Raw genomic sequence first — 12,864 nt, forward strand, 5'->3', positions numbered from 1 at the left:
AGAATTACAGTCAGTTTAAAAAAAAAAAAATCGTCCTCATCTTCTATTACGACTTCAGATTTGTAAATCTATGTGAAAAAAGTCATAACTGTTAAGTTATAAGAACACATTTATAAGACGTTAAAGGGAAATGGCTAAATTTAAGACTATTTCTTGTAAAATGTCTTAAAGTTGTACATTTATTACTTTAGATGTCATAAATCTACGACTTTAAAACATTTACATTTATGAGAAAAAAACAATTGTACAAGAAAAAAGGTCATAAATTAATGAAAAAAAACTCCAAAGTTGATTATCAGAGGCGTAATCAAAGTAGAAAGACGTAGAGCATTTTTTTAGGCTTTATTTCCAGATAGCTTTCAAAAACCAAGAAATTAACAAAATTACATTTTTTGCATAAGAACATGGAATGGAATATGCTGAAAACAGGGCCTCATCTGATGGAAACATCACACAGACTTGAAGGAGATCCGGTCTTTTGTGGATGAAGAAATGATAGGAAGTGGACAACAAGCCACCCATCAACAAATAGAGTATTAATAAACAGTAACTCAAACAAAGGAGCTTCTAAACACTTGTTATGTTATCAATAACATTCTGATTACCTGCTCAAATTAAGTTATACAATAAGTCACTCTGCTGCTGCACATGGCGTTCACCTGCTATCTTGTAATTACTTTTTTTGCCTCCCTAACCTTGTACATTTACAAGTAAAAAAAGCATAAAGTTCTGATTTAATTTCTCCTAAATTTTAGATTTTAATTGAATAATTTTATGTATTTATTTTGGTCCTAATACTTCAACTTGAATTAGTAAAATAATTTAAAAACAGCTTTCTTTTTGCTCAAAAATCTTAACAATTTTAGTCATAAAACATGGAAAATGTAATAATTCAAAATGTTTCATATTTTTTGAAGACGTGCATTGATCAAAGTTTTTTATACACTTATATATGGGGATTTTCAAATATAGTAAAATGTTTTTTTTTTGGACAAGCACAAAGAATTTGTGATGAAATGTGTGAAACATATTCTGATACATTGTTCTTGTTCATCTTTTGACACATCCCATCAGGGGTTAAAACAACGAATAGGTGTTTATCCGAGCTGGGGACAGGCACAGGGAGATCCAGGAGCAGTAGTTGGGCAATAGCATGAAAATAGGTTAAAAAATATAGTATTTGAGTTAAAATGATTAACAAATCTTTACAAGCCAAATAAAAATCAATCTTTGAAATTAGTTGACAAATATAAAAGGCCATCTCTGAGCGAAGTTTACTTTGTTAGAATCAAGGTTATTGTGAATTCTGCACTGCTTTAGTTTGACTAAATCACTCATTTATTGCTGTTGTGTTTCACCTTGAATGAATGCTTAAATAAATTAGTGCCACATAATCAGCTCATAATTAATCTTGAAGAGTACATGGGAGTTCAAATTAGATGGAACTATACAAATAAAAATCCTTAATGTGGTGTTAAACACATGGGAGAGGAAGATGGGAGATAAAATACGTTAATTGCTTTTACCTGAGACAGCCGGTAGCGTTGCGCAGCACCTGGGAGGTATGAAGGTGGAGCTTGCGGTCATCGTGGTGATTGGGGGAGGAGTCCCAGTTGGAGTGCGGTATGATGACGCTATTGGTCAAAACGGCCAGTGCGTCCTGGATGATTGGCATCTTCAGTGCATCACAGGACGAGAGATTCCAAAGTACACCTAGAAGAGAGGAAAACATGAAAGTATGATACTTTAACCCAAACTCTAATTTATATTTGTTTAAGAAATAACTATTTGTGCATTGAATTTCTAGTAAACTGCAATTGAACACGTATTAAATCGTGTCGTTTACATGATTCTGTGACTTCTAACACACACAGTAAGGACACGGACTAGTACATTCCCGCGCACACACATTTTTCCATGGAACTTGTCAGATGGAATACCAGATGCCCCTTCTCGGATGGCTGACAGCACTGGCCTTGTTGGTCAGCTGTGACGCTCTCAAACACATGCAAACCACAAACACTTTCCGGCTTCATCAGCATTTTGGAATTTTAAATATGTTGAGAAGTTCCCTCTGCTTGCAGTGATAATCCCTGCCCAGGGAGCAACAGGGAGAGAAGCAACATCACATTTAATAGCAAAATGCATAAATCAATTAAAGGAAAAAGAGGAAGGATAATAGAAGAGGTTAGTTAATAGGAAAAAAGAAAAGGAACCAGAAAAGACTGATATAACACAAAATGGTCTTTTGACAAATGCAAAAAACAAACAAACAAAGCTGATGTGAAGGCCCTCATTTATTATGCAAAGTAATTGGTTTTAGATGCTTCAGCTTCACTAACAAGAGCGCTGTCATTTTTCTATGGCACCATTAGGCTCAAAAAATGAATGCATCTTCACAAATAATAAGGTCCTGCCCTAGACACTGATATCTTTGCATATTTTTAGAAAGAAAATAATGTTTTAAACAACATAATTTAATTATTCATGATGAAATTCAATTTTTTTCAATCTGAAAAATAGAACAAAACAATAAAGATATTTCTTTTAAGTGTTTTTTAAACATGCTTGAATTTTCAGAGATTCGTGTTTCATTTTAAACATAATTGCATTTTTTTTTCTTTAAACAAGTAATTAATAAAGCTATAACAGATACATTTATTAAGTCCTCTGTCTATGAATTTTTATTAATTTTTATTTCATTTATGCCTAAAAAATGTCAGACTTCAGAACTTGTCAAGTCTTATTTTCTGTAATTTAAGTAGTTTCTCACATCAAAACAGTTTGAAGAAGGCAGGAAGGAACTTAAAAACGAACTACCCATTAATCACACAAGAAGTTGGTTTGGTTCTTCTTGCTCCCATGATGCTCCACTGCTATTTCAGCCATTTGTGGCACTGGAGTCTACCTGATTACTGAGGAAAACCACCTGTTCCCACACCTGATCCCCGTTAAGGGAGTGACGGCGGAATGATTGATGCAACAGGAAAAAGTAGATCTATTCTCTGGTTATAAAAAACTAATTTTTTGACACCGTAAATTATAGCATTTTTTTTTTTTGTTTTTCATTCTGTATTTGACTAAAGAAGAATGAAAAAGACATAAATTGAACACATATTACACTGTATATTATATCAGTTAAACATACGACTCTTTCCTCAGTGAATATCTTAGAATGTTTCTTAGAGTAAAACTTAAACTGCATCACAGCATCAGCTCTAAATAATGATTTGCAGGTACACTAATATAGCAAGTTTAGGTTTTGTTTTTACTAAATTTTAATTAAAATTTAAATCAACTTTCATGAAATTGAAATTTAGGCTTTAACTAGTCAGCAAATATTCAAAACAATAATATCTAAATTTCAATCTCAGTTGAGGGATTTAAATGTAACACTTTTCTAATTAAATTTGTGCAAAAGTAGAATTAACTTTTAGATTTAAATCCAAACAGTTCGAAATCAATTGTTTAATTTCTTAGTTTGCTTAGTATCTTAATCCCACTCCTAAAATATGTTTTGTAACCCAAACAGGCATCAAGGATTTGCATTTAAGAGTTTTGGAGAAACTGATTATGGCTAAACAGCTTTTAAAAATTGAATTTATGTTGAAATTAACCTTTAAAAAATCCTTATATTTAGCAGTGGCAACATTTTAAATTTTAGCTTCTAAAAGCCGCACAAAATATTAAATGACCCCAAGAGCATGGTAGTCTCAGTCCAAATTACAATATTAATAATTTAGAAAAAAAATCAACAGTTTCAAAAGTTTCTGAAAGATGGTGTGTATTTTAAGAGTGTAGAAAAAGCTATTATAACAGATAAACTAAGAATGAAAAATATTTGCGGGCTGTAATTTTAACAAAAGTTTAAAGTGTTGTAACCAAGTGCAGAAATAAGATAGTATATTTTTAAATATAAGTATTAAAATAATAAGTCAAACTGCACATGCAAATGCAATTTTTTTTGCGAATGTCATCACATTAAGTATAGAAGCTAAAAAGAATATGAAAAAATCAACAAAAATAGTTTGAACAATTAAAGAAGAAAATAAAAACGTGCTAATAAAAATGATTAAAATTGGGACTTTGTATGAAAATATGGACAAACAGTACAGGACAGGACATAAAAAGATGTGACCTTGTCACTTGTCTGCTCTGCAGAGATCAAACACTTGTCAGTAGCTTTGTGAGATCATTTTGGGTACATTTGCTTTTATTTTTCTCTATTCCGCCGTATTTCTCAGTCACTCTGCTACCATGGAATCTGTTTAAACAGCAGCTGCTACTTTGTATTCCTCCTACTGTCGGACTGTCTGTCTTTCAATTTCTTCTTGTTAACATATTATGCTTGGAATCGCTTCAAGTCATGTAACCTCTGATGACTTTTTTGCCCACACTGGTCAAGGATGTGTCATGTTAACATAGATTGTAATTACTTAAATGCATGGTAGAATAATGGCGTTATTTGTCAATCATACGATTATGGCTTCATACATTCAGGCAAGCAGACGGGATCAAGACAGCATCACAATAAAGTGAAGACTAGATCAATGCATATTTAATTAATTCTTAATTTTTCTGATTTTTCTGATGTGACTAAAGATCTCTTCAGTCATTGGCCAGGAATTGACCAATGTCTGAAGTCTATGAATGAGTCTATCCAGAGTGAGAAAAACACCCAGTCCAAATAGAAATGAACTGAGACCACCTCTGAAGATGGGTCCTAGAGCGGCTTCTGGTCTCAGACCAGGGTCTGCTTGAATGTATTCACACTAAAAATGTGTTCTGGATTATCGGAGGAAATTAGTTCTGGTTCCCTTGAAGTGAATCAAATGCGTCCAGTCTGAACACACCCTTATCTTATGGTCCAGTTTGTCTCAGAGGATGTTTTCAGCTTAAATTGAACTTTATTTATAGAATGCCTTTCCTGTTTCAGAACACCTCAAAGTGCTTTACATAAAACAATAAATAAATAATAAATTATTAGTAATAATAAGATTCATAATGAAAGCCCTCCAACACATTGCTCATATTAATAATAGTTTATTTATAAATATGCATTACGTGCGGTGTCATGGGTTGTGTGTGTCAATGGAAGGAGGGGGAGAGTAAACAGTGGGCGGGCTCTTTATCTTCTTTTATTTGTCTGTTTTTGTTTTTAACTGTAAAGCACTTTGAGTATGTATGAGAAGCACTTTTTTAAAATAAATAAAGTTATATTTGATAATAACAAACACTCGATAAATTCACATTAACAGATGGGGAAATATAAAAACTACTTTAAAAGCTAATCTAAAAAGAGGATTCTCAAGTTTTTCCCTAAAAACCTCCACAGTAGACGAAGCCCTCACATCTTCTGGCAGATTATTCTACAGATGATGCTGAAATGAAGCCTTGTCATGAGTTTTGACCTTGAGGTCGAATTCCATTAAGACAATTATAAACCAAAAAAAAAACTTAAATGTACCCTAAACTTTTTAAATCATTCCAGCATCTGTAAAGTCAATGGCTGATTTGTAAAAAGACAAATGAATGTAATTAATAGGGTCTATAATTGTGTACAAAGCATGATAATGGATGTTATTTTGTGGACAGAAAGCTAAAAGAATACAGAGAAATACACTATTCCACAAAGAATGGATCTGCAATGCTTTACTACACCCAACGACTATAAGGGTGAAGGTCCTAGTCACCCAAAGGCAATGACATCACAATGAAGGACATACATATTATGCATGTTTGGGGCTGTTTTTTTCCCTCTTTTGTCTCTTTTTGTCCACCTCTTCATCCTCCCCAGACTAGTTCCCTTCTGAGGCTTGATGGACAGTTTCCTGGGAGCTTGGTGGCTTGAGGAAAAGGGAGGATGATTGCATGAATTCATGAATAAATGAGCATGGAACTTGTAAAGGGAGAGTGAGACCTGTTGGGCCTCAAGTGGTGATGTTTTATTAAACAGCCTTCATCCGTGCAGTTGTATGGGAATTAGGTAGCCGCTGGGTCAGAACCTGGTAATGACTAAAGCCAGAAATGACAAATGACACAGCCAAAATGTCAACAAAAATATGTGGATAAAAAAAGGAAAAAAACAGGGATTTGGATGCGATTAATGAATGTATATTTAACATCAGGATCGGCAGGTTTAGCTTAAAGCAGCAGGCTTGTTAAAGGGACAGGGAGACGTCTGTTGTTGGAAGCCTCTCTGGAAAAGAAACTTAAAGAAACCATTTATTGTTCTAAAATCAGCCGGAGCATCTGCATCAAACAAAGACAAAGGCTGACCTTTATATCTTAGAGATCTCTTGAATGAAGATAAATATGTAACAAATCTCTTTGTCTATTTTTGCAGCTTTACACGCTCTTGTTTCTACTGTGGAAGATGGAGAGTCTAGATATGGACCTGAAAGGATTTAAAGTGAGCGACACAAACCTCTGATTTCAAATGTGAGGTGATAAGCAGCGGTCTCCAGCTTTTTTTTAGGCCACGGATCGGTTTAATGTCAGACTATACTTTCACGAACCGGCTGAAGCAAGCATTTTTATTTGTTTGGTTTTTGGTTTCCCTTATCGTTTAAGGGTTAAAGTTTATCTTCATCCTTTTTTAAAATATCTACAGTTACTTTAAACGGTTTTTATACAATAGATTTTGTGTACAAACCATTAAACTATAATGTAGATTTTCTCTTAATCCCTAATTGTCAAAATGGACGCTAGATTTTTTTAGACGCCAGTAGTATTTTGGATGGCTTAAGGATGCTCATAAATATTAAATTAAATATTGTCTTATTATCGCAAAATGAAATAACCGATATATTGCCAAATGGGTTTTTCCCTCCAACCCTACCTTCAACCACAGCAAAAATGATAAGGAACCAAAGTAAAATTATCTGAAAAAGTTGTCATCCATCTCAGAAAAAAGGGACTTTATGAGGTTTCCTCCTAACATGACAGAACCCACTGTAATGTTCAGATTCTCAGTATTTTTCCTTTTAAAACCAACTTGCTGTTTCGGAGAGTGGCAAAAAATCCAACAAAAAGATATGATCAAACATCAAACTAAAACTATGCTCTGCCCTAAAATCAATGTATTTCCGGTGGAATGTGTGGACATTTTGTCACTAGATTAATGGTAATTCCAAGGGTTAATGTATTGCCTGCAATTAACCTTTGAGTTCAATGTGAAGTCGAATTGGTTTTGGTGGTCTGACCGGGCTAATCAAATTATTACATGTCTACCTCAAAGTAATCAACCACCAAGTTTGTGAATGAGGGATCTGGCACGTTGGACCACTTAAAGGTCTTCACAAAGTCAATAAAACGTCACATGCTTTGCTACTCAACGAAAAATCTCAAAGCAGGTTGGAACCACAATCACTGATTATTAAAAGCTTTGAGGATTCAAACAAAACGTTCTTGGGGTTGTCAGCCTCTTCAGCGGGAGCCTTTTCAAGCAGCGTTTTAGGAGCATCCAGCAGCAAAAATTGCAGAAATGGTTCACTGCATCAAGGTGAGCCCATGAGTCAGGATAGCATCTTCTATTGACTCTAAAAGCCTCCGCATCGACCAAGCTTTGACTGACAGGCCTGGGAGCCTTGCCCTTATGCTATCTATCTCACGCTGAGACACAGGAAGCCAATAAACCTTGTCTAAATTTAAACTTCAGAACCGACGGGGAGATAAACCGTTGAGGGAAGGTTTTTCCGGTCACAAAAATATATGGGTCCTGCTTCATTTCCTCAGGCTCCAAGCAGATTCTTCAAACCCCACAAAAGAGGAATGCTAACTGACAGCCTTGATGTAGTAATGAGGAGGCTGATCTGTTTGACTCCAGAACATGTTTTATTGGCTCCAGCAGTTGGGAACAAAGTCTATAAGTGCCATTTAAAGATCCACTCCAATGAAAATCGTGTTTTTGGAGTAGATCCATGTACGTCTTCATTGTCTTCATCTGACTCAGAACTGTCCGGCTGGACATCTCCAATTTTACTCATCATTTTGTTGCTCCAATACTGTTAGGTTGGGGTTTTGAGGTGCTGTAAGCTAGCAGGAGAGAGATACACAGAGGGATGCTGGGAAGTGGAGGCAACCAAACAATTCCGCTCACAAGTCAGAGGCAAATTTCTAATAAACTCCTGCCGCTCTGCAGAAACTATGTCTTAGAAAATTATACTTTTTTAGAATTGGTCTCAAAAATGCATAATCATTAATAAAAGACAACTGGGAACGCTTTAAAATAGATCAAAAGATGATTAGAGTGTGAGTTAAGTATGATCTGCAAGTCCAACCAACGGGTGAGTTGTTGAAATGTTTGCTTTGAAATCGCAAAGCAAAGTACAAGTTATTCACAGAGATGATAATAAGAAACCCAAGGCTTCTTTTGGATAGTTTGGCTCCCAGCTAAAACACTGTAAATAGCCACATAGAAGTTGTTATTGCACCCACTAGCCCTTTCCTTGCAAATTGTGATGACACTTGTAGCATTCAGATGAATAATTTCTCCCTTTCCACACATAAACTGGATCTGTTAGTCATCAGTCAAAGCTGTTGTCAGGGTCGGTCCAACAGCACAGAGTTCAGTGTAGACGTCATAGCAGTCTCAGCTAATGAGTTCATCCGATTCAAATCACTTCTATAACTCTCATCTTCGATCAAAGTGAAACTCTACAGATGAAGTGTCTTTTCTTCTGTGGCACTAAAGAGCAAAGATAATCAAATCAGGATTAGGAAGCTGTTGCAAAGCCACATCATTGTTACAGTATATAGTTCACACCAGTGTTAATTTTTAAAATTTTAATTTAGTTTTAGTCATGTAGATTCTATTAATTTTAGTAAAATTTAAGTCTACTAAATTACAGTAGATATTTAGTCGATGAGCCGGACTTTTAGTTTAGTTTTCGTTTAGTTTTCGTTGGGTGAAAAATGTCATTGAAGAAGACGATAACGAAAATTTTTCGTCAACGAAATTAACACTGGTTCACAGGCCAAAAAACACATTCAATTGCCATAATCAGTTAATAATTAAGGCAGCAAAATGTTTAAACTATACCAGGGATAGGTAACTTCAGGCCTCGAGGGCCACATTCCTACATGTGTTCTCCTCCTCTGGCATGTTCTAATTAGCTAGAGATACATCTGAACCAGTTATCAGTCATGAACAGGGATTGGATATCTGGAAATCAAGGAGACACAGCCGTCCTCGAGGCCTGGAGTTGTCTATCCTTGAACAATACCATTAAACTAAGTTACTGATTCCCTCTGAAGTTATTGAAAAGTCTATAAAGTCCCACCCCGTTCATCTTTTGGTGTATTGTAAAAGCATTTCCAGTGGTCTTTTAATTATGCCGTTTTTAGAAAAAAAATCCAAAAAAATGGTGTTGTATTCCAGGTTGTAGTTTCTGCTGAGCGACAAGAGTTCATCAAAAATTCACCTTTGAATCGGGACTGTTAGTGCAGAATGAGCCTGCCTTCATTTCCCATGATCCCTTTGTTGTTGACACTCTCTCCCGCTAAATTCCAGTCCCTAGATAGATAGGTTCTGTAATAATCCATGAGTAAATTTAAAAGTGGTCATTTTCTGACAATTATAAAAACATACACACATAAAAACACTTGTGCATCCAAATAGAGAGAGATTGTAGATTTTTCTAAGTCAAGTTGAGTTTTTTCAAACGACATTTTTTATCTGCTTCTGATTTACTCCAATTCGGATAAGAAATACTCAGAAATGCAATTTTAAGCTTAATTTTCCTTATATACTGTATGTCTTGTATGAGGAAAATTGCTACAAACACCATTGAAGTGGGTCTTTAAAGTCTTCTGGATTTTTTTTAAAGTCATTAATAATGAATTGCAGCAAAATGTTTAAATATGTAAATGTGGATAAATTTAAAAATATGGCTGTGATGACATGAAAGCATTTGGAACATGGAGTTCATTATTAAATCAGAATACACAGAGGAGAGGGTAGAGTCACACATGAGACGCATGCCTGCTGCACAACAGAGCCGATAAGGACAAAGACGAGAAGAGCCGGGAAAAGAGTCATCCGAAGATCAATTTTCACGTCGTGTCTCTTTGTGTCAGACAGCACGAGGTCAAAGCCTGAGATATTGTGTTGTACTGGAAGAGTTGCCTTTAATTACTTTAGTAATGTGCTTCGAAACCACACAGCAATAACACACAGAGTACAGTTTCAGCTGTGCTTTTGATCTGGTAGTCTCTCCGGCCATTCACTGACAGGCAAAGCCTTTGGGCTGTCATCACTGACACATTTACTCTGTGTCTTCACAAAACAAACATTCTATGCAAACTCAACACACTTTGCTTTACGAAGCAGAATAGGAGAGTAAAAAATATTTATTTGGTCACCAAAATAGGATATTTATGTTGTTTGTATCTGAACAGCGGGATTTTATGTTTGTTGGAGAGGCTGAAATGAGCTGCCAAACAAAATATCTTCTTGTTGTTTCTCAAAAGACCACATCTTGACAATGTTGGTGCTACTTAGCGTTTTAAAAGCAAACGTCTTGTGAGCTCAGTATAACCAATACGGTTTTCTTCCTGAATGTTTCATCAAGGCAAGTATGTTGAGAATCTTCAATGCAAAGACATGAAAGGATGAAGCGAACAGGAACTGGTTGTTGCTTTTAACCTTCCGGTGTGTTCCTCCTGTGATGTTTTAAGTTTCTTCTTCTTTTTTTTCATCTTATTCAAAACAGTAAGTGGTTGCAACACTGTTTGATACCAAGCCCCACTTCTTTTGTTTCATTTTTCCTGCATCTAAACATTTTCACATAAATGAGGACGACTGAAAAAGATCATTTTCCTTCAATTTGATTTTTCATTTGTTGTTTTCTGTTGAATCACCACAAAGCGAGCTTTTTATTGAAAAACACTTCTATCTTTAGCGGACATATGTGTCGTCCAGAAAGTCCCCGTTTCCTCCTGAGAGTGACTAACCTGTAGGTACACATCCAGGGATGTTTGAGTGGACACAAATGTTCTTTAAAAGCGTCATCCTGCTGTGGAACAATGGGGCTTGAGGTCAAACAGAACATGTTGGGTCCCTGTTGACTTCACCTCGGTGTTACATGTGTGCAGGTGTTGTGCGTCCATGTGTTTGACTTTGTGGCTAGATTGGTGCGTATGTGCTCTATCTTTGCAAATGTCAAGTCCTTTGTGTGCCCCCTCTGTTATAATAGGGTTAATCGGGTGTAGATTAAAGAGGGCAAGAGGTGCAGGAGCCAAAGGGAGAAACAAAGAGGGAAGACAATAACAGCTCAGTGGGATTAGGAACACAAATGCATGTCAAGAAAAAGGATAAAAGAGAAACAAAAAGTGAAGAAAATATGTGTTTATCTTATAGAAATGCAACCAGCTGGGGACTTCTGCAAGGCTGCAAGGTGCACTGTAGCATATTGTGTGCGTAAACAACAAAATTTGCCAGTGTCTGTTATTTCTATGAAATATTGAGCAAATGGTGGATAAGGCTTTGAGGAAAACATAAATCAAGTTATGTGATTATAAGTACTTGTGTATCCACTTGTGTGCTATAGTGAGCTTTTTAAAACATCATGCCTTCAAGGCTACTCAACTAATGTGACAAAGAAACCACATGCCCACACTAAAACTAAAGAAACTTTAACTGCCCTGCAAAAATATAGAAAGAAAAGTATATTGAAAAGAAGAAGAAGAAAAAAAAACTCATTCGCAGAACATCCTTGAGGACGAATGATGTTCACAAGCATTGTTCCATTTGCTGCCTCCTCTGCTTTTTTTGCTACTTTTTTTTTTTTTTCAACCAGAAAACGCCGTTGGAAACCGGATTGAATGTAAGATAAGATGGAATGTTTTGTGTCTGAAACAGCTTATGTCCACGGTGAATGAATGCAGAGAAAATTATCTGCGGTAAAATTTCCTGAAACTGTTAGGTAACCAACCTGAAACTTTTACTCTGCACTGGAATAAAGCAAATACATCAAAACAATGCTGCTGTTTGCATAAAAAGTGTGTGGTCATACAAAATGTGTGTAGGCTTGTGTTTCTCCAACTCATGGAAAACTGTGAAAACCTTTAACCTTACTTCAGCAGAGGTACGCACATAATCAGAGACTCCTCTCACCCCAGTAACCACCTGTTTAAGCTGTTGCCCTCAGGTTGAGGCCACAGGTCATACAGACCGGAGTAGGAGATTAAGAAACAGTTTCTTCCTCCAAAGCAATAAACACATTGAACCACTCTAAATCAAAATAAACAGAATTTGACTAACTCTGCAAGAAAACCAACCAGTACTGTTCACCACCTACACGTTCACGTAATTTTTACACCCAAAGGGTCAAACTCAATCACACAGGGGGCCAAAATCCAAAACACACAGTAGGTCGAGGGCTGAACAGGACAACATAAAAAACGAAATAGTAAACATTTTTAAACGTTGAAAATTTAACTTAAATATGAATAAAAACAGACAGGAATATTATTCCAGAATACATCGTCTTAAGCCTTAAATCACTTTAAATATTCTGCTCTCAATGATAATATATTATTCAAAATTATACAAGTTAGATATAAAGTAAATTAGGGCTGCCACGATAAGTCGACTAATCCACGACTAATCGACTATTAAAATAGTCGACGACTAATTAAATAGTCGATTAGTCGTTACTTTTTATTATATGAAATCAGAGTGTAGTAAAGTTGAAAGTTATAGACTGATGGTATGCTGCTAGTTTCTTGGACTATTTTGGCATTTGTTAAGGTTTTTTAGGCTAATTTGGAGTTTAGCTAATATTTCAGCTACACGCTAGCTATTTTAGCTAAGTTAAGATTTTTTTCAGTTTTTTAGGGTAATTTGGAGTTTAGCAAATG

At 35.6% G+C, this 12,864-nt stretch overlaps 1 protein-coding gene across 5 annotated transcripts in view; it reads right to left on the bottom strand.

The window, feature by feature from the left end:
* The window catches only part of ctnnd2a (catenin (cadherin-associated protein), delta 2a), a 301,632-nt gene that overhangs the window by 65,522 nt on the left and 223,246 nt on the right, over nucleotides 1–12,864 (bottom strand). For all 5 annotated transcript variants that reach the window (XM_036217369.1, XM_024279704.2, XM_024279706.2 and 2 more), the window contains one exon: nucleotides 1,527–1,713. In XM_036217369.1, coding sequence (XP_036073262.1) covers nucleotides 1,527–1,713 — 187 coding nt within the window. The remainder of the gene's footprint in view (nucleotides 1–1,526; nucleotides 1,714–12,864) is intronic.

The sequence above is a fragment of the Oryzias melastigma genome, linkage group LG20 (assembly GCF_002922805.2).
Source record: "Oryzias melastigma strain HK-1 linkage group LG20, ASM292280v2, whole genome shotgun sequence".
Taxonomy (NCBI): domain Eukaryota; kingdom Metazoa; phylum Chordata; class Actinopteri; order Beloniformes; family Adrianichthyidae; genus Oryzias; species Oryzias melastigma.